General features: G+C 40.3%; 1 protein-coding gene across 2 annotated transcripts in view; it reads right to left on the bottom strand.

Annotated features, from left to right (window-relative positions):
- Positions 1-20,310, bottom strand: part of ZNF827 (zinc finger protein 827) — a 109,562-nt gene that overhangs the window by 68,280 nt on the left and 20,972 nt on the right. For both annotated transcript variants that reach the window (XM_076337112.1, XM_076337113.1), the window contains exons 2-3: positions 14,653-15,663; positions 9,701-9,873 (exon numbers count right to left, since the gene is read on the bottom strand). In XM_076337112.1, coding sequence (XP_076193227.1) covers positions 9,701-9,873; positions 14,653-15,663 — 1,184 coding nt within the window. The remainder of the gene's footprint in view (positions 1-9,700; positions 9,874-14,652; positions 15,664-20,310) is intronic.

The raw sequence follows: 20,310 nt of genomic DNA, 5'->3' as shown, positions 1-20,310 counted from the left end.
AGCTCTGTTATGATAAAACACAAACTTGAGAGATGTTGTTTGCCATTTATTCTATCAGTCAATTAATCATCACAGTTAATCTTACTGTCCTCATATTTTGACTGCAGGCTCTTTCTCATAGAGACTGCATGCTCCAGTATGACTACAATGCCTATTATCCTCAAGCCCGATCCTGATTATCTTTAAAAGAGAACTCTATCCATCCATCCATATGTAACGGTTTACATATTATTTGAGCAGACACACTCATTAATATAAACTATATACATATAATTATACAATTTCTTGTTTAACACAGTACTTACGAAAGGGATGGAATAATTGAGCCCAGCATAATAGTGGCAGATATATTGAAAAGTTTTTTCCCTATAGCTTCACAAATGAATTTTAAATCCTGACAGTAGCACTTTGGGCTACTCCCTGCAGAAAGACTGGCAAACACATACATTTTTTCCTTACTAATTGATGAACATGCGGTCAGGACAAACTGGCACCAGACTGAGCTCCACACATTCGTTTTCACTTGTGACTCGAGCTGGTTAGAAACATTTCAGTGAGACAGATTTTTGTTGGAAAATGGCAGTTTTTTGAACGCAAAATATTTCACCTGAAACATGGAGAGGTTGGATGAACTCTTGGCAAATGAGGCATGATTCCCCTATCCTACTGAGTGGCACTCTATCCCCTGCTCCCTGGGCTTGGCTCAGAAGCAGCCAGCTGTGCCAGGGATCCAAGGCTTGCTGCTGTAGCCTGGGAGTCCAAATGCCCTGAGAGCTCCAGCTTTAATCAAAGCTCAGTTATACACCAGGGAGCCTGGAAAACCTAGCTTTAGCTAAGGCTTTCAGCACTTTCCAGTTTCCTGCAGAGCTGAGATCTAGATCCCGAGAGTCCTGGTGCAGACTCTGCAGAGCTCTGGGCTAACAGCAGCATTTCCCAAACACAGGTCTGTCAAAATTCAGGTTGGAGTTTCCCATGGTTGTAGATTTGGCCTGATTCATTTTCTATATAGTAAGAGGAATTCAGTCACAAGCTCATATCCAGCATTCCATACACAGGACCTGAATTCAGGTCTGCTAAAATGTGAAACTGGGAGATGTCCCTCTTTTAGCCCTTTTTGCATTCAGTGGCGACACATTTCATTAGTGCTGTATAACTTTTCATTCAGTAGTTCTTCAAGGGCTCTGGAGATTAGGTACTAAACAAACAGATAGCAAGAGAGAATTTGTTGCGGCCAGCCGCTTTACAGAATGACATTCTCAGTATCGTATAAACATGGCATTTACAGGCAAAGTAATTCTGGAATCTTAAAATTGCACCTGACAACAAAGAAGTTAGAAGCTAATGCTAACCTAAGACAGTTTTAAAGCAACAACCTTGCAGACGAATAGCAGCACAATAAATTCTAAATATTGACAGGTTACAACAGAAATGCCAACCAGATTGCCTGTCTACACTACTGGAAACAGGATGGTCTGTGAGCACAGCAGTATGTAAGCACTCTTCTTCATGAAGAGCACCGAGATGTACTAATGGTAGCAAGCACTCTCACCATGGCAACTTCATCTCCTACACCCACTGAGATTCTGTGCGCCAGGGTTTCTCTCCAGGATCCCCTTCAATCAACATTTCCCTGCCTACATATTCAACCACTTCTTCTAGAGGCCCCTTATCACAATCATCAATATGATGCCTGCTGAAGGCTGTCACTGCTGCAGTTGGGTGGCAAAGTGTGTGGGAGCCCACCTCCTCTTCCCAGGAACATGGCATGCCACCCCTGCAATATCTTTTGAGAATGGATGAGAACAGGGGGGACTGATTCATCTGATTTGGATTTCTCTCCTGCCCAAAGACAATAGCAGCATCACCAATGGATTTCTCATAAAATAAAGTACATTTATAACTTGCAGCCAAGGAATGACAGAATTCAAACCCAAATATTTAGAGTTTTGAAAGGAAGAATTTTAGATGTACAAAAAAAAAGTATGAAAACATCAAGCCAAATATTTAGATCCCAGTGTCCTGGGTCCAGTCCCACCATAAGACTTTGGGTTTTTTTAATTCTCAAAAATAAATAATAATATTTATTTAAAAATTTGAACACTATTAGAAATAGAAGCTAAGAATTAAAGTCCAATTAAAGAAAAAACTATCCCTTATTTTCTCATTCGACAGCAGCTAAAAGAGCCAAGAATTGCCATTCTATGCTATTTGGAGGGAAAAGTCGAGGCAGCAACTACTTGCTGCAGAATAAGAAACAAGAAACCATGTAGAGCTACACAGAAAGCCACGGGGGAGACCCAGGTCATGCAGTGTTACAGTCCAAAAAGCTGCCTTCTCTCTCCATGAGACAGGGAACGGCTCTTACACCGTGCTAGTGCTACTCAAACCATCAGATGTCCTCTTTAGACTCAACTAGGCTGTTGCTGCAAGAACCACAGGCAGGAGGAGACAAGAGGGCAGCTGACAGGTTTTCTCCAAAGGCCCACTCTGAGCCCAGCTGCTGCCAGATTTGGATCTCTGAATTACGCTGCAACAAACCACAGTGCACAACCTGCTCATGGAGAATGGTTCTTTCAAAATCCCATAAAACTACTGTTTGACTTACGTCAGAAACTTTTAAGGACTTCTACCTTCTGAGTTTATTTCATTTAACTGTGGATATTCTCCTTGACTGTGCAAAGTACTTGCATCATCTTTATTTTAACCCTACAGTCTTCGCAGTCTCAAATGATATTTCGTGGTTCTACAGTTTTTTCAGCGTGTGCTTGATATGACGTATGCAATAATTTTCAACAGAACTATACAATCCTTACAAACTTTAGGCCTAGTTTGAGGACTTGGGTACAAATAATCTACTGGTCAAATTTTTTTTTATTTGTTTCTTTCAGTTTCTCTTGCTGCCTTCTCATTCTCACATTACAAGAAAGAAAAAAAGAAGCCGTTCAATTTATCTTCCCTATCACATGCATTATTTTGATCACACCTCCTTTCTATACCTGGCAGTCCCATTCTTCTCAGCTTCTTTCTTCAAAGGGAGTTCTTGCCATCCCACTAATCATTTTCATTGCCAGCTTTTGAAATTCCTTCTATTTCTGATACATCTTTTTGATGCAGTGACCAGTAATGAATATTGTAAGTGGCAGCATATCATATGTTAATAATAGCACTGTGATATTTTCAGTGTTATTTCTGTTTTATTCTACAGACATTCAAATATCTAATGTACTTTTTAACCACTGCTGCGCATGCCAAGAAAAGGTTTTCATTGAACTGTCTACAACGATACTCAGATATTTTCCCTGAGTAGTTACAGTTCATTATATCAGACAGCCAGGTGCATGATTACTCTTGGTTCCAAGGTGCAGTACCTTGTATTTGTCAACAATAACTTCATTTGCCCCCTTGTTTATCTGTCAGCCAGCCTTTTTTTATTCCCTTTCAAGCTTTGTCTTTTCTAATCTTGATTCATGCACATAAGGTTGTATCATCTACAATTCTGTTACCCACAGTCGTCATTTTGTGCAGATCACATTTGCCAAAATATGCACAATTCCGCTCTTAGTAATGGAACATCCCTCTGTTAGCCTTTTGTCATGCTTAAAATTGCTAATTCCTTCCTACACTTTGTTTTACTGTCTCTTGGTGAATTTCTAATTTGCCATAGTACATCACATTGCCTAATTTATTTGGCAACTTCTCAGTGAGAAGCTTTGCCAAAGGCTTTTTTAAAGACCAAATAAATTTCAACTGATTCTTAAGTCCATGATTTTCCTGACATGCTCAAAACATCTTAGTAGAAGAACACATGATTTTCTTTTACAGAAACCACATGTCCCTATCATATCACATCATTCATATCATTGTATTTTTTTCTGTTACATTTTTTGTTGATGTACTAACACTTCTGGTATCATAAGCAGTTTCTTAAATCATCTTTTCATACTTAAAAGCAACATCCCTGCTGATTTACCAGCCAATTTAAGTCATAGGAAGTACACACTGGCCCCTACAGATGTACCACAGTTACAAACACACGTGATCCCACCTAACAGGGTACAATGGGGAGTAGGGGCAAGGGAAACAGTGACACAGGCACGTCCTGCAATTTTGTAGTACTGGCAAAGTAGATCCTTTCTTTTCCCCTTCCTTAAAGTTGGGGTAATGCTTTGCACAGACTCTCCCTTCTAGTTATGAGGCGCAGGAAGGGAAGGATTGGCATTCACCTTTCTTTTGTGGGACTTAGCAGGTTTTTTTGGTTATTATTTTTTAAACACTTAGAATAAGAGGAAATGTTTTTTCTGAGAACCTTCATCCCTAAGCAAAATCAGAACAGAAGGGGGTTGGGGTGCTGAATCCACTCACTGTTATATTTGCTTCTGGCTACTCAGTCTTTACTTACTTTCTGTGACCTAATTATCCCTTTTTCCTTTGCCTACTATAAGTTTTATTTTTCTCACCAACTTTCCAGTGGATTAACATTTCCATGAGGAGCATCTGTTTAAGTAACTACTACGATCAACAACTACTGTAACCTGGCCATTTAGCCATACGTGCCTACCCACTGATTTTTTCTGTGTGGTGTTTTTGGTTTTTTTTTTTTTTTAAATCTCTTTTAGTAAAATGCCTTCTGCGACTGCATTTGAGTACACTTGAGAGGTCTCCATTTTGCATCTATCATGTGCCCTCTGCTTTTTCATTTCATGCTCTTTTCTGACAAGTTCCCTCATTTTTAAAACATTGCACTTTGGAAAGTTTAGTTCTACGGTGCTAGTTTTGATATGATCCTTCCCCTCAGGACACATACATTATTTATATAGTATTTTCTTTTTGAAACTATTTCCTTGCTTTGCTTGAAAGCAAAGGAAAAAAAAAAGCCTCTCTGCAGGGCTGGACTGGACTAGGTGTTCCAAAAAAAATATTTTTTTTCTTTTTTTCTTTAAGATTTAAGGTATCAATGCATATCCTGTCTTATCCTTGTCTCATATGCGAAAAGTGACAAGATTAAAAGACAGATATTTGAAGTCACTTGTGGTACCTGTCTGAGGCTCAGGGTACAGGTTTCACTTGTTGAAAAGCTGTGCAAGTTTGCCTTACCTCCCCTCAGCCGAGGGGAGGTAATGGAGTGACAAGCGCCTCCCAGGGCTCTTTAAGGTTAGTTTAAACCAAACTAAACAAAAACCCCTCCCATAAAACACAGTCAATTTCCTTCTCCCAATATGGTGAAGATGCTTTAAAATAACCTGTCCTATACTTCACCAAAATGGATTAGGAATGCTTATTCAGTTGTCTGACCCTAGCTGAGGAAGAAAGAGGAAAAAGCAAATCACTAAGGGGCAGTGAGCACCTGGCTACATTCTTCAGGGCCTTTCCTTATTCCCACTAACATGTAATTAATAGCCTCTCCCTAATCAGGAGGCTGATTATAACCCTCTTCATATTACACAGGAATATTAATCTGAGATCTCACTACATGGTCCCTCTTCATAAGCAACAGAAGCAGGAAGATCCCGTGCTTGAGCATCACATGACCTGCCTGCCATTGCATCTAACTTTTCTGTTAAGCTTAATCTTTCCTTTCCTCATTTTCTGTCATACCATCATGCTTCAGCACATGTTCACAATGCCAACCTTCTTTTCCACTGCTAGAAGAGCTGGCTCACCCATTTCTGCCTTATGTCTATATAGCAGCACAAGGAACATTTATAGATATTATTTTTGGCCATATGCTCCTCTTCCTCATTCCCCCTTCCAAGTGCTCAGGCTAATATCCTGTTGCTTTCTTGGAACATATCTGTATGATCTCACAGCCTATCCGTCCACCAATTGCTGAGGAAGATACGTGCATGATCCAAAGACACCAACTGGCCAAAGTCTGACTGATGCTTGTGGTATTGCGCTGAGGTAAATTAGATCCCTACTTCCCTACCAGGAAAAACACAAAAGCCTGAATACATCTCGCTGAATCACACCACTTCTTTCTGTTGCTTTCTGCATTAGTAGTACATAAGATACTCTCTCTCACAAGAAGAAAACAACATATTCCAACTGAATGTATGTTTAGATAGACAGAGAGAAGGACCCAAGCGTAACCCTTGCTGCCTGCTTGGACAAGACACCTCTCTTGGTTACCCACTCATTTTGTCCAGCTTCATTTTCAGTATTCTCAGCACCCCTGGAAACCACGCTATGATACCAGAGTCAAGTCCTGTGAAGATCCCCAGATTCCTGGGAATGAGGGCCAAAACTTGTGGTTATGCACGTGCTATAATTTGTCTCCAAAACAGACTAATAAAATTCTGTACTGTGTCTATTTTAGGATTTTTCTAAGGTGCCTATCACTGTGGAATCTAAATGCCAAATAACAATTACAGATAGCACTGTGTGCCTTAAAAGGCAGTCTACTCAGGCTCCCTTGTTCATTGTGTGTCTGTGTGGAAACTTTCCTTTTGCTTCCCTTCTTGCCTTTCACTTCCTCGCCTCCAGTTGTGAGTTGGTCCTGGTGAAGTGCCCTTACTGGAAGAACACTTCATCAACATGGTGGGTAGCACATGTAGATCTGAATATGGTCAGGGCTGGAATCAATCCAGCTCTCTGTTAAGATTTCCTCTAGCAGGGGACAAGACATGAAAAATGTTGGCAATGTTGTATTCTGGGCCAATCAGTTTGACATGTTATAATTACCATAAATTACACAGTATTTATATTATATAGTTATTATTTGTTAACCTAAAGATACACACAAGAAGGCCCGTATGGAGACACACACAAACCACTCATGGAAATTAAATCTCTAAATGACCAGTTTCAATGGAAAATGCCTACAGGAACCTAGAAAAAAGAGGAAGTGCTTCAGCTCAGGACTATGCTGCCTAGAAGGAAACAAAGACAACACTATTAGATTTTGAGGACTGCAGCTGGACAAAAGACCTCAAGAGGTTTTTCCTGTCACCCTTATCAAAAGAACATAAAACCTGAAAACTGAAGAGCAGCATAAAGGAAAAGAGCTTGGCTTGTCATAGCATCCTAGAATAAAAATTGGCTTATAATGAATGACAAACACCACCCTAGTACCCTAATTTTGAGTAGCCTTTTTGGTTTTGAAAAATGTGTCTTCACCTGCAGCCACAGTTGACTCATGGGGAGGGAGAGAGGGATGGAGAGCTAGAGGCAGCTCTACCTTCATGGGTTGCCTGCCAGGAAAGAGATAAGGCTAGGTAGCTCCCGAAGGATCCTAGGACAACGAAGAGAACTGAAAACATCTGACTGGCATAACCAGAATGCTGCATCCTAAGGAGCTCCCAGCTGTGCTGTACCATTTCTGATGTGTATTCATTCCATTTTGAACACTGTTGGCTTATAATGTGTCAGGTGTTATAATCTCATACTTATTTACATACAGATTTAAAAGCAGCACTTTTTTATAACAAGAAAAGAAATCTGATATTTTTTATTTTTAATCTTATCAATTCATACTTTCACCAAAGGGAATTCAAAGTGTGTCTGACACACTTGTGTGTCGGACACACAACTAACATGCCCCTATCTCATTCACCTGCCTCAATTTTGATGTGATAGAAAATATTTTTATGAATGGCCTACTCAATTGAGAAAAGTGTACGAAACCCATTGAAATTAAGGTAAAACATTATCTTTCAGATTCTTGTACTTGTGGTTCTTTACATCTATCCATAAGACTATAACAAGGACAAAAGACCAAATACAGGCCATCTAGTTTTGTAAGACAATTGCCTTCATCTTAAATAGGGAGCAGTTTTAGCAGCAAAGGCCACTGGGTCCATCATGACCTGTGTGACCGGACTGCATTGACTGAGGAGACTTCAGATCTTACCTCCACAGTAAGGCTAAAGGAGACTGTAATCTCTTACATTGTGTTGAGCAGCTCTGGGCCTGACTCTGACCTCAATGATGTCTAACTGAGCATTACTTGGTAATAGTTACTATATTACCAAATAATCAACACTATGTTACATGTTTGTACAAGGGTTCTGTTTTAAGATGACATGGGCTCAGTTAATGAAGGGATTTATATTAGGTGGGGAGCAGAAAAAAGCACAAGGGCTTCAGATAGCCATCAGTTTGATAGCACACAGCGACAGTGAAAAAGTCCCTAATTTTCTCCAACATACTGCCTGTGACCACCTATGGAAATCACCATGCCAAAAAGGAAGGGATAGGCCCTCAACCTGCAAATAATAATTCTAAAAAGGCAAAAAAAGTAGAGAACAAGAATTTCTGCAGGGAATAATAGGGATGTCCTTTACAAAGCAGGGGATGACAACAGGTCTTTGCCAGGGAATAGCAAGCTTTTAGGGGATGCATGCTTCTGTGCAGGCTGTCAAAAACTGAAAACAAAAAGCCCTCCTTATCATGCTGTGCTCCCATTCTTTCTACTCATCATCTACTCAGGAGGGCCACCTGAGCCCTCTAGTCAACATGGAATGCCTAGTCCTAAAAGAGCGAGCCATAAACACCAAACCTACTTCTACTACCTGATAAGGATCAGCATGATACACCAAGGGTGCCTGGGAATAGTGCATTGATCCACAGTAGAAGAGTTAAGGGATGAGCCTTCAGACTTTAGGGGGATGATTTCAGACCTAGCAAGGACCTGAAATACAGCAAGATCTGCTGTTGCGATCAGTGGAATCATCTGAATCATTCACACTGAAGTGAGTTTTTACTTGGGTATAAGCAAGGTTAGACTCCCGGCTAGTGATCTCAGATTCTGCAATAGCATATATAAAAGCTGAACAGGCATTTCTGTCCCCCTCCACACCAGCCTGGTACTCTGTTACACACATTTGTCTAAACCAGACAAAATACTAACTATAATAAAACATTTCACTGTTATTATAAAACTCAACTGCATTAACAAGGGAAACTTTTTGCACTTCAGCTTCTTCATCCATGAGCTAATGGGACAGGTACCATTTTTACTTCACCAAGAACATTCTACAGCTTGCAAGACCAGGCACTTTGTACGTTGCAACCATGTAGAACTTCAGCTAAGCAGACAGAGAGTCTTTTTACATTTTTGTATTTTTTCTGTATCAACACAGTTGTTGCTTCTTTCAAAAGGTCATCTTCAGTTTGAGCGTAAAACTTAGGCTGAGTTAAAAGCACACTTTAAACAATGGAAACATTTGAAGACAAAACTTTACAGTATAATCTGTCATTCATTTTGTTTTGGATCCTTCATTCCTGAAATGCCTGCAGTTAAAAACTACAGCGACAAAAAAGTTAAAACTGCAGGCCTGTCTACAGAAAGTAATGGGGAGATCCCCTGCTAGTGCTGGCCAAGTTGGTACGCCCACTTAGTGTGATGCAACGGCATACAGAGATACTAGCTGGCATCCTGAAAAGCAGCACTGCTGTGTTTGCATGGTGTCACATCTCGGCTAACATCCCTGCTTCTGGTGGTTCCAGGTCCAGAACTAAATCTGTCACAGACAGCTTGTGCTGCACCAAGTTGACATAACCCAAGGCAGTTTCCACATTGCATAAAATGGAAAGGCAAGCAAAGGGAAAAAAGTTATTTCTTTCTCCTTTTATGGTCTCTTTATTTAAATAAAGACATCATTAGTAGTACAGCTAGGGAAATTTTGTTCTTGCAAATGCAAATGAAATAGGTTTGATTGATGATTCAAGTGCTTTGATTGTCAGTAAACACTTCCCTTACCTTCATGTGTGATTTGAGATTGTCCTTGCGTGCACAGCGAAACGGACAGAGTGGACACTGATGACTTTTCAAACCTGTATGAATCACCATGTGCCGTTTCCAGTAACTCTTCCTCTTGATAACCAAACCACAGATCGGACACTGGAAAGGTTTTCCTCCTTCTTCTTCTGAGGCTTAGCAGAAGGGGGAAGAAAAAGAGAGGATCCTTTACAGCCACTTGTTGAATACCTTCCCCTTGTAAACATACTCAAGATATCATTTTTCAATGCTAGAATTTAATCTGCAAAGAGACACATCAGTTAAACCACAACATGTACCAGAAATTTCAGTTCCCCCCCCGCATATCCCTTTTCCCCTTAATCTAGTTATTCTCCCTCTAAGAAAGGTCACCATAATTTATAAAGGTTAATGTCCCAAACATCCTTTGGCTAATCAGTAGGGGATGCTACTCTATCTCACCTGGTCCTAATGTTCCTTATAATTTAACTGAACTGAGATGGATGTCTCTCATAATCATCACTTTGCACCTTCATTTCCTATCAAAGGCCGGTTGCAGTAGGGTATGGAAAATATGCTTAACTGTTAAAAAATGATCCATTTCCATATCTGATGGTTAGCCAGCAGGGAAGCGGGATATAAAGCATAGAACAATCCACAACTTAACTGAAAAGCATGCTGGTATTGCATATCAGATATATTTAACTCCAGAAGTGAATGACTTCAGAACCTCTGCTGTTGAACTGTTTAGTTATGGCTCGAGCAGATGCTGCTGCAACTTCAGCCATCAGGGGTCTTCGGGTCGTGGCTTTCCTTCTGCTTCTCTAGTTGCCAGGGCTTTAAATCTACTGCCTTCCTAAATGTTTGCACTCTGCTTTACTGCCCAATTCACCTAAGATAAGAAAAGGATTTGGTGGCATTTATCAGGCAAATATGGTTAGTCTGCTGAGTGTGGAACCATCTCAAGGTTGAAGGAAAGAGAAATTCCTGCTGCTGACTTTACACAACTAACCATCCATTCACCCTCTCACCACAATTTCCTCTGCTTATCATAAAGAAAGGCTTGTGGAACTGGAAGCCTTTTTCCTCACTGTAAGAGACAGACTATTTTCAAATATCCAGAGCTCAGCAATGTGCATCCTGCTATTTGGAATTTCTCTCAGAATATTTAATCTCATTATTATCAGTTACTTCCTACTGATAAGGATATAGCAAACATCAAATTCCCTTGATGAGGAACTAAGTGATAAAAACCTCCAGAAAGATTTGTCATATCCTAAAATATAATTCTTGCTATTAGGTAGGAAACAAAAACACCGTAATTCAAATGATTAGGTAGTCATTACCTAAGTACAAAAAAGGACACATTGTCAAAGCATGCACTTCTGCAAGTTCAGAAATTCTCCTCGTGAAATATTCTATCACACTCAACATATCAAATTATTCCCCTCTCTGCACCTCTAAAGAGTAAGCAATTATAGGGTTGGCTTTGGCTTCTGTTTCAGTTTTTAAATATCTTTATTTACTTCTTCACAAAAGGCAGGAGAAAGACAAACCACAGAAAAAAATAAATTGGTAGCATTTTTACCTATCATTTCTCTTCTTTCTATCATATCTTTTCTCCAGCCTCTGGGTATCATCACAAAGGATCCAGAAAAGAAATGTGTAATAAGCTATTACCTGTTTTCCACCCCATTAAAAATAAATCTGCAAACAAGATGGATCAATAGTAATTTAGCACATTACAAAATATGCAAAGAACTGGACTGAATGCATGTGACTTCACCAATAACAGTGACAATTAATGGCACACAGGAATTAGGTCAATGCTCTCCAAAGCTGAACCATGTTAGCTCTTTACTACATAAACGTCAACATAAGAAAAAAAATCATGGGCTTCAGCTTTCCTTCATTTATATTGATGCCTATTTCATGTCACACGGTGTCAATTACTTGGAAGGAGTGACTGCAGTGAGGAGAGAATCAGCCACTGCTTCCCAAAGAAGCTTCAGGAACAAAATTGCAAGCATTGCAGGCAAAAAGTTACACCAAACAAGCGTTCAGTCAGTAAAAGAAGGGTCTGCCACCCACACTCTTTCAAAAACGACATCAGAACTTTAACAGAGATTCCAGGCTTCCTTTTAAATTTCATCCCAAACACATGAGCATTTTATAAAATTGGCAATATTAACAGATTGATAGAAAAGTTAGTCTTTTCTGTACCACTTTACTATAACCTATGCAAGTAATGATTAGGTCCACCAAACCTGATATGCAGTTTCAGAGGTGACTATGCTCTGATAAGCGATGGCTCCAGCTTCTTGCCTGTAATAATTCCGAGCAAATAGCTCAACATGGTGGACAAAAGAGCAGCAGGCATATTCTCGTTATTAACATACTCCTCTTTAAATAGCCTCCATCTTTGCTGTTCCTTACTTGTCGACATCTAATTAATCTCACTGAGTATTGATCTCATAACCAAAGCTAGATGTTGCTGGTGGGTAAGCGAATCAGATTTGTAACAACAAAGCAAACTTACCAGTGCCTTAAACATTCAAAGTATGAGAGGGGAAAAAAAAACCTCTCAAGCTATGCCTACTGGGAAAAGATGTGTCTCTCTGGGAATAAGACAAAAAACTTCCATGTCTCAAGGAGCAATCAGACACACACAAAAAGATAAAACATTATAAAATTAAATACTATCTTTTGCTTTTCGTGCCGTACGGTTGTAGGTGCAAAAGGAATCAGGAACGTGCAACATTTATTTTCATGGCATATATACATGCTCAGCTGCCCTACTCAACTTTTACAGAAGTGAAGCTTTCAACCAAAAGTCACTAAACAGTGACCTCTTTTTGCAAGCTGCATTTCTCCATGGCTGAAGGAATCAAGGAGTCTAGCTGTCCATAATCAACATCCAGATATGCTAACCAACAGCTTGCTTTTTATTTTCAGTCAGTTAATTATTTAGAAAGGAAAAACTTAATAGCATATCAGAAAATGGACTTAAAGAACTTTTGTTATGAACATCGCACTATAAAGCTTGCTTGGATGCCAACTGGCATTCACCCAGTGCATATGAACTGAAAGGAAACACCCTTCCTCTTGGGATACTAGTCCCATATATTACAAAAAATGAATAGTTGTTCCTTGGTTACCAAGGACCTGAGGCAGTCAGCCCCCATTGTTACCTTTTAGCAGCACAGTATGCTTGGGCCTTCAGCAAAGAGAGTAGTTGCTAGGAATTTGCTGCATCAGAGCTAGTTATAAAGTGCCAGTACTACCAGCACACCTGCGCACTGGTACAGAGCACCCCCCTAGTATAAGCTGCACAGACAAATCCCACAGTTTGTTGGTCAAACACAGAACCTGGATTATACTACAACCATTTACTTTTCCCCAGTAAAAACTTATGATGTGAACAGCTTTTTCTCCAGCAGGAAATAAACTAATAACTTTGAATAAATTTTAACCTTACTCCTTTTCTATACATTGCTGCCTTTCTTATATGAAGGCCAGTCTTCATGGGGAAATTTACATTAAATTAATGCCCACAGTCACACTGGTGTAGCCAGTGTGGGCACTCCTATTCTCACACGAAAGGACCTTTTCTTGGTTTAGCTTATGTTTCTCCAAAAAGGACTTCATCTAAACTAATGAAAACCTTAGGCCAGACCCACGCCAAGAATAGTTTGCCACTTTAATTGCCTTGGCAAAACACACCAGCAAAGCATCTGTAGAACACATGTAACTCGGAGCAAAAAAATGGTACCGGCTGCACCTCATTGCAACCCTCCCCCTCCTCTTCCAAGGGAGGAACGAGCACTGCTGTCCATCCAATAGCTTCTACACTATGAGTTTTCACCAAGAGCTGCACAGGGACAGATCAGATCTCATAATATCCCTAAACAAAAAGGCTAGGTCAGAAGACAGCAGTGCAATTATACAGTGTCCATGTCAGGCTTCATGTCTGTACACTGGCTTGCTACACCTGTACAGTCAAGCTAGTATTCCTAATAAAACTCAGCCTGATATAGCTTTAATATACTGTACCACTTTGTGCATCTTGGGAAGACAGCTGACATGCTTCCTTCCCCTCTGCAGCAGAATGCCACTCCAGGGAGAACACTGATGGCACCTGAAGTTGTATGTTCTACCAGAAATATGAATCCATGATGTGAACTTTTTATAGAAAGAGATGAAAGAAACCTTATTTTTCCTTATTTTGAAGGTGGATCATTTAAATTTCCCTGCATGGCTTGCCAGATCATGAAAGCTTTTGTTACCAAGACTGTTTCTTCTTATTCCCTGTAAGCCTGATTCCATGACTGCCGACAGCTAGAACTGGTGGAGGGAAGTCAGAAGTGTAAAATGGTTCTTGTTGGGCAAATTAGAGAAATGCAGTTCACTTTTTTTTTTATTAACAACAAAGGATTGTAAAATAACAAAGTACTGCAAAAAATTTTAATGAAAAGTGGCAACATAATAATATACTCTGGTAAATTAGGACAGGGTAGTAAGCAATTATACAAAAGTCCATTTGTGACAGAGACAGCAGGAGGGAGAGTTCTCCCTTGTCCAATATTTCAAAAGCACTAGTTTTGTATGTGCTCACTGATACCATGAGCTCCTTAACATGGATTCTTTGATCTTCTCCATTAAATATTTTTGTGGACTTATTCTGAACTTGGTAAGAGGGGGAAATACCATTGTATGCAATAAAAAAAAAAAGAGTACTGAACTATACGCTCATATCTTTCAAATATGGAAACATTTGTGACAGTTTGGTCTTCAAGTGGTATTTCAAAAAGCTTTTCTATTGTTTACCTAAAGTACCTATTTCTTATTCTCATAATACATGGAATCAAACCAAATCCAGACTCATTGAAGAGAAGTTATATAAGCCTACAGCAAAACAAACACATCCTACTTAGTGGCTCAAACTGTATCCATACCTGTACTAGTGGGTTTGGATGCTCTTCCCTTGGGGACTGGCAGTAACAATAATTCCAAAGACTGTGGTGGAGTTGCTTTCTCTTGCTTCATCTCTGAAAGCTGCAGGGGATCCTCAGCAACCAGTGATTTCTTCTTCTCAGCTAACAGGGTGCCTGCAGCCCTTGCAGCAACCTCCTTGAGAAGGGCAGCTGAAGAGGTCATGGAAGCCAGAGAAAGGAAAGAACTAGCCGGAGGCGGGTGCTCCTGCCCAGGAGTCATGCTTCTTTCACTCACTTTCTTAGATAAAGCTGCTAATGTGGAGCTGGCTGACTGAGAACTAAAGGGTGAGGAAAAGGATTCAAATCTTATAGTGTCTTCAGTCCTTGAAAGAGATTTGTCCTGCAGGACGGCATTGGCTGCGGCTTTCAGTTTCAGAATAGCTGAATCAGGGGACAAACCACAGGTGGTGGTTGAATTTGGCAACCACTTACCTTGATTCCATATAAAGTGACTACTTGCATTGTATTGGTCACTTTGTTCCTGTTTCTCAGCAAGCTTTCTGGCAAGAACACTTAGCTGCTGGGCGTGATGAGCAGGTGGAGAGAAGGAGATATTTGAGCCAAGATTTACAGGGGACTCGACTCTGCCATTGACTGTAACAGCAGCATCCAGCTTGAGGGAGCCAGCCTCCAGTAGCCGCCTGAGGTTACTACTCAGTGGCTTATTTGGACCAGGAGGTTCTTCTTCACACAGAGATGACACATCAGGAGAAAGGTGCTCTTTGCTCTGTAATGTGTCTCTTAGTGCCTCATTTTCAATGGATCCCAGCTCCGCTGTGTTGCTGCTAGGAGTTGCACTTCCCAAAGAAGTATCCGGGGAAGTGGACTGCTCTTGGATTCTGTCCTCAAGAGACAGCTTAAAGTTCTCCTGGACTTCTCCATATGATGCTTCTGAAGGAGTTTCCGAAGAATTTCCAAACCAGCGTTCTTCTTCACTGAGTTCACCTTCCACTTCTTCCTGTCTGGTACCATCTGTGTGGAACCAAGAACAACAGTATTATTCCCAAATTTGCGTAAAATAACTTAGCATGAAGTATGCCTGGCCTCTGCATGACCCTCCTGAATAGTCACCTAACATCCCCCTAAGGTGCATGGACTTGGCATCAGCCTGGATTGAATGACCAGGAAAAAGTTTTTTGAAAATGAGTAAGTCTTTCTTTGAAGACAAAATCATGACAAGCCTGTCATCTTACAGTCAGCATAACTAAAACAGCTAATTCTGCAACAATGCAAATATACATAATATATATTCATATATCACAAATATTTCATTATCGGTATAGTCTATACATCCTGCAAAATATTATGAACTCTGTGGTATAAAGCAGGGATTTAACAGCCCCAGAAATTACTGGATACTTGCATCTTTGTGCAGCTAGCACAGGTGCGCCTTCAAAAGCAGATCAGGTGTGTAGCTACTCAAAGTAGTTTCTTCCAGTGACTTTAAATCTCAGCCCAATCCTGCAGTGACCCCTATCTAAAATAAAATAAAATTTGTACCGATAATACACAATTCATTCCTGAATAGCTGAAATGACTAATACACGAATGCAGGCTAAAGCTCTCATCTCTCCAACTATTTGGGAAAGGAATATCATACACACAAAACTAATCTTTGGGTTTTTTCTTCTTATATAGGCGCTACTTGCTTGTCATTTGCTTGTCACTCTTCATTAATGTTAAAGTTTTAAAGACCATCCTAAACTGAACTCAGTTTAGCTGAAAAGGGGGGGGGGGAGAGAGAAAAAAAAGTGGTCTCAGTGAAGTTAGTTACATTTTCTCCTCTCCCGTAAATGCAACACATCCAGTCTCTCCTGAGACCTAACTGACAGTGTTTAAAGCACTGTGACCCTGGATTGCTCTTCTTCCTGATAGGTATTCAAAGTCATACTGACATGACCAAGACTTTTTTTCCAGATCTTGCTGGCCAATCAGAACGTAGTTAAGAACAACAGCAATGCTAGAATTAAATTCATGTTATCTTCTCTTGCCAGATACCTCTCACATTTCTCGCTTTTAGACTCAATGTCCCAAGCTACAAAAGAATGTCTGTAATCATACTAGAGCAAAACAAAAGAATTTAATATAACCCTCCACTGACATTCTGGAAATAAGCCTGCATGATATGTACTGTATCTATGATCATGTATTATTCCCAGATTCCCTATTTAATTCCAGCAAATTACAAAACTTGGAGAGAAGTTGATGAATAAAAACTTAGAGTTATATTATTGCTTTGATCCAATGAATTTAAGGAGGAAAAACCCAGCCAAGTGTATCATCAGTGTAGAGATACCAACATACACTCTGAAAGCAAAGATTTTTTTTTTTTTTTATGTTATACAGAATATGAGGAATAGTCTCTCACAGTAAGTTCCTTTTACTCAAAACCCTTTGGAAAAAAATTCACCAATGTTTTAAGAACCCACAATAAAACCTTATTAGTTACCTTAGATTAGTAATTCAAGCAGAAGAGGGCTAGCATCTTTCCTATTCAAAACAAACAAAAGCCAAGCAAAACCCAAAGCACTTACCTAAAACTATTTTGATATCATCCAAGTTAACATCACAGACACAGCAAGATTAACAATAATATGCACATAAAGGCCAATAACATGCACATTCAAATAAAGAAGACAGATGCTAATCAGTTGAGCTAGCACTTATGCAGGTTAAAGGAGAAATGAATGTATTCCCTTTCCACCCTGTGAACATTAAAAAGTAACTTGAGGCATGTCTGTACAGTTGGGTGCACTCAGATGAGAGATCGGTCCACTCATCCCAGATGCAGGCTCTGGATTGGAAGCCAAAAAAGCATCTTACTGGCACTTTGCCTGAACCGATACACCAAGAGCAGGGCACATGCTCTGGGACACAGCCTGGAGTTGACACCCTACACAGCTTCTGAGCCAGAGCTAGCCTGCAGCCTACCACTTATATCCATATGTCTGCTTACATCTGTCTGTGTTAAGCACACACACACACACACCCCCCCGCCTGCAAACGCTACTCTGTCTCTGCTTCCCATCCATAAATAGGGAGGGAGAATTGCATTTCCTTTCACTCAGAAAGTAATTAAAAAAATCACAGTTTGAGAGATATTTAAGTGTAAATGGTTACAAGAGGAAGTGGGTTTCTGTTTCAGAGAAATGTCCAGCTTACTAAACCACCAAATTTCTCTGTTCTTTGCTGTGTACCTCAATTTCTTAATGTTGATATGTTTCCTAGTTGCAACCAGCCTTTAAAATACCAGTTAAATAACACTGCTTTACAAATCTCTCAATCTTGTTCATCCTACTTGCACTGGAAATGAATTATTCCTTCTCACCTACACCAGTTTTTGCTCTAACCATAAAAGTAATGTCCTGCAAGTATTTTCACTATCTATTCCTCCTCTCTAAAGCTGACATCTCAGGGAACACTCACAGTAGCTGAGAAAGAGGACACTGGTATTTGAAGTTGATGGTAAGGATGGGGGGAAAGGAACTACATCTGCTATGGCATAGCTGCAATACAGCTTTCTTCGACAGTAACACAACTATGCTATGCCTGGAACCAAAAAAAATAAGGTAGCAATAGCAGGAGAGACAGGAACAGGACATGGATTGCCTTGCTTTTTCCAGACGTGCACATTCTCCGTTGGTCTTGCCTATACGAAGAGCAGCCACCAACATTTTATTGACAGGGAGCAGCAGGAGTGCCGTACTCTTCATTTAAGGGCTTGCCACCAAGTCCAGAATCTCCCTCCTCTTTGGGTAATGCAGTGAGAGCTCCCCCTCCTGTTGCTAATCTACCTGTAACCACTCAAGCACTCTCAAATCTTCAAGGGGTTTCCATAACAAAGGGCAAATTTCCTTTGCAGCATCTCTATTCCAAAAGCCAGCTGGATTTTTTTTTTTCCACCAGTGCAGTTTCTTTCTGTATCCAGAAACCAGACCTCTAACTGCTGACACAGTTCTAATTTTCCTCTTCTCAGTAATTCCCTCAGTTGCTGCAGTATCAAGTCCACTGTATTTTAAGGCTGTAAGGTTAATATGCTGAAAAAGCCAACATCAGTGTCTTATCATGAGCTCAGTCAAGCCTCCTTCTAAACAGTAGTGAATTGGTTTAGAAGCACAGTGGTGAAGCCTGGCAATTTCATTTCTAAGCAAAGTTGCCATTCAAGGCCTTCAGGGCAGGATTTTATGTGAGCCTGTGAGTTTGAACAAGCTTGAGAACTCCAGGAGAAATCAGCCCAGTCCACTAACATTCTTATGATTTCAGATTAAATAAAACTTTCCCTCAGAACTCAGAGGGTTCATGGGACACCCAGATCAGGTTTGTCTGAAATAGGAGCCAACCTCCATGTGTCTGTCAAGAAACTTCAGCTGTATTTCACATCTGTGGCAGAAGGTCTGCACGACATGTTTTTCCTTCTCTCACAACACAGCTAAGGAGCTCCAGTGAGAACTCCTTGAAAGCTAGGAATAGAAATCTAATACCACATTTAAATTTCTTCTCTCCACCATATATATAACATAGTTTGTTATTACAGAATTACTTATGAACATTAAGCTACTGGCATTTCACTTCTATTGCAGCCTGAAATGCTAAACATGGGTAAGAAACAACATGGAAGTTGCAAAGCAGGAAAAGATAACTTCAGAGTTAGAGGCAAATTCTCACTGACTTGATTTGGAACAAGGCCTGGCTGGGAATCTCACCAACTTTTACCAAGTAACCGCTCATCAGATTGCCTCTTCTCAACATGATTCAAGAGTCAAGACCTGTCGATGCTTCTCTTTCCTGATTTCCATGGCAGTTCTGGAAGGAGAACTGCTTCCCAAAACATTTGCCACTGGCAGAGGCTAGTGGAAGTTACAGGTGTCCTGCATGCTTTGGGACTACCCCATCACACAGCACCCAGGAGCCTCACACAAGTACTTCCCACTCCTGTCAGCGACGACAAAAGGTGCCAAAGTACTGTTGGGCGACTGCTGCCAGTGCTGTAGCCCCATATCAGACAATGTCTGGCAAAGCCACAAATGTGTGCAGAAGCACTGTTTGAAGAAGTGCCAATTTCCCTCACTCGCCCACTCATCTGCTTGTTTTCAAATACGGAGAAGTTCTGTTTCGTCTTCAAGAGACCAGTTTGACAGACAAATCTTATTGATCCCAAAGTATGTTATTTCACTTTGTGAGCATCTGCCCTTTTACTTAGAGTGGTGATTAGAATTTGACCCTGATATCAACAGAAATGTAAATATTAACTTGCCCAAACTACTTATATCTGAAAACTGAAAAAGACAAACAAGTTTGTTGATTTATATACTACGCCACCTTATTCAAATGCTGGAAACTTTAACTGTACCCAACATAATGTACCCAACATGCCATTCCTGAAAGTGGCAAGTGTGAGATGATCCACAGTTCCACTTTGTAGGACTTGGAATGGAGAAATATGAATGGAGCAGGCTAGATCTAGAAACAGTCTGTGCAGCACACGGAAAAGGAAAGAGTCTCCAAGTTGTGGCACTGAGCAACAGACATGGGCAGTGAAAACACGATTGAAAGAACACCATTTGGATCACCAGAGATTATCTGAGAGGAGGCTACAGCTAAGGAACCCCCCCCAAAGAG

Source organism: Aptenodytes patagonicus, chromosome 4 (genome assembly GCF_965638725.1).
Source record: "Aptenodytes patagonicus chromosome 4, bAptPat1.pri.cur, whole genome shotgun sequence".
NCBI classification, from domain to species: Eukaryota; Metazoa; Chordata; class Aves; order Sphenisciformes; family Spheniscidae; genus Aptenodytes; species Aptenodytes patagonicus.
Note: the sequence above shows the minus strand (reverse complement) of the source record. Positions and strands in the feature narration are given on the sequence as shown.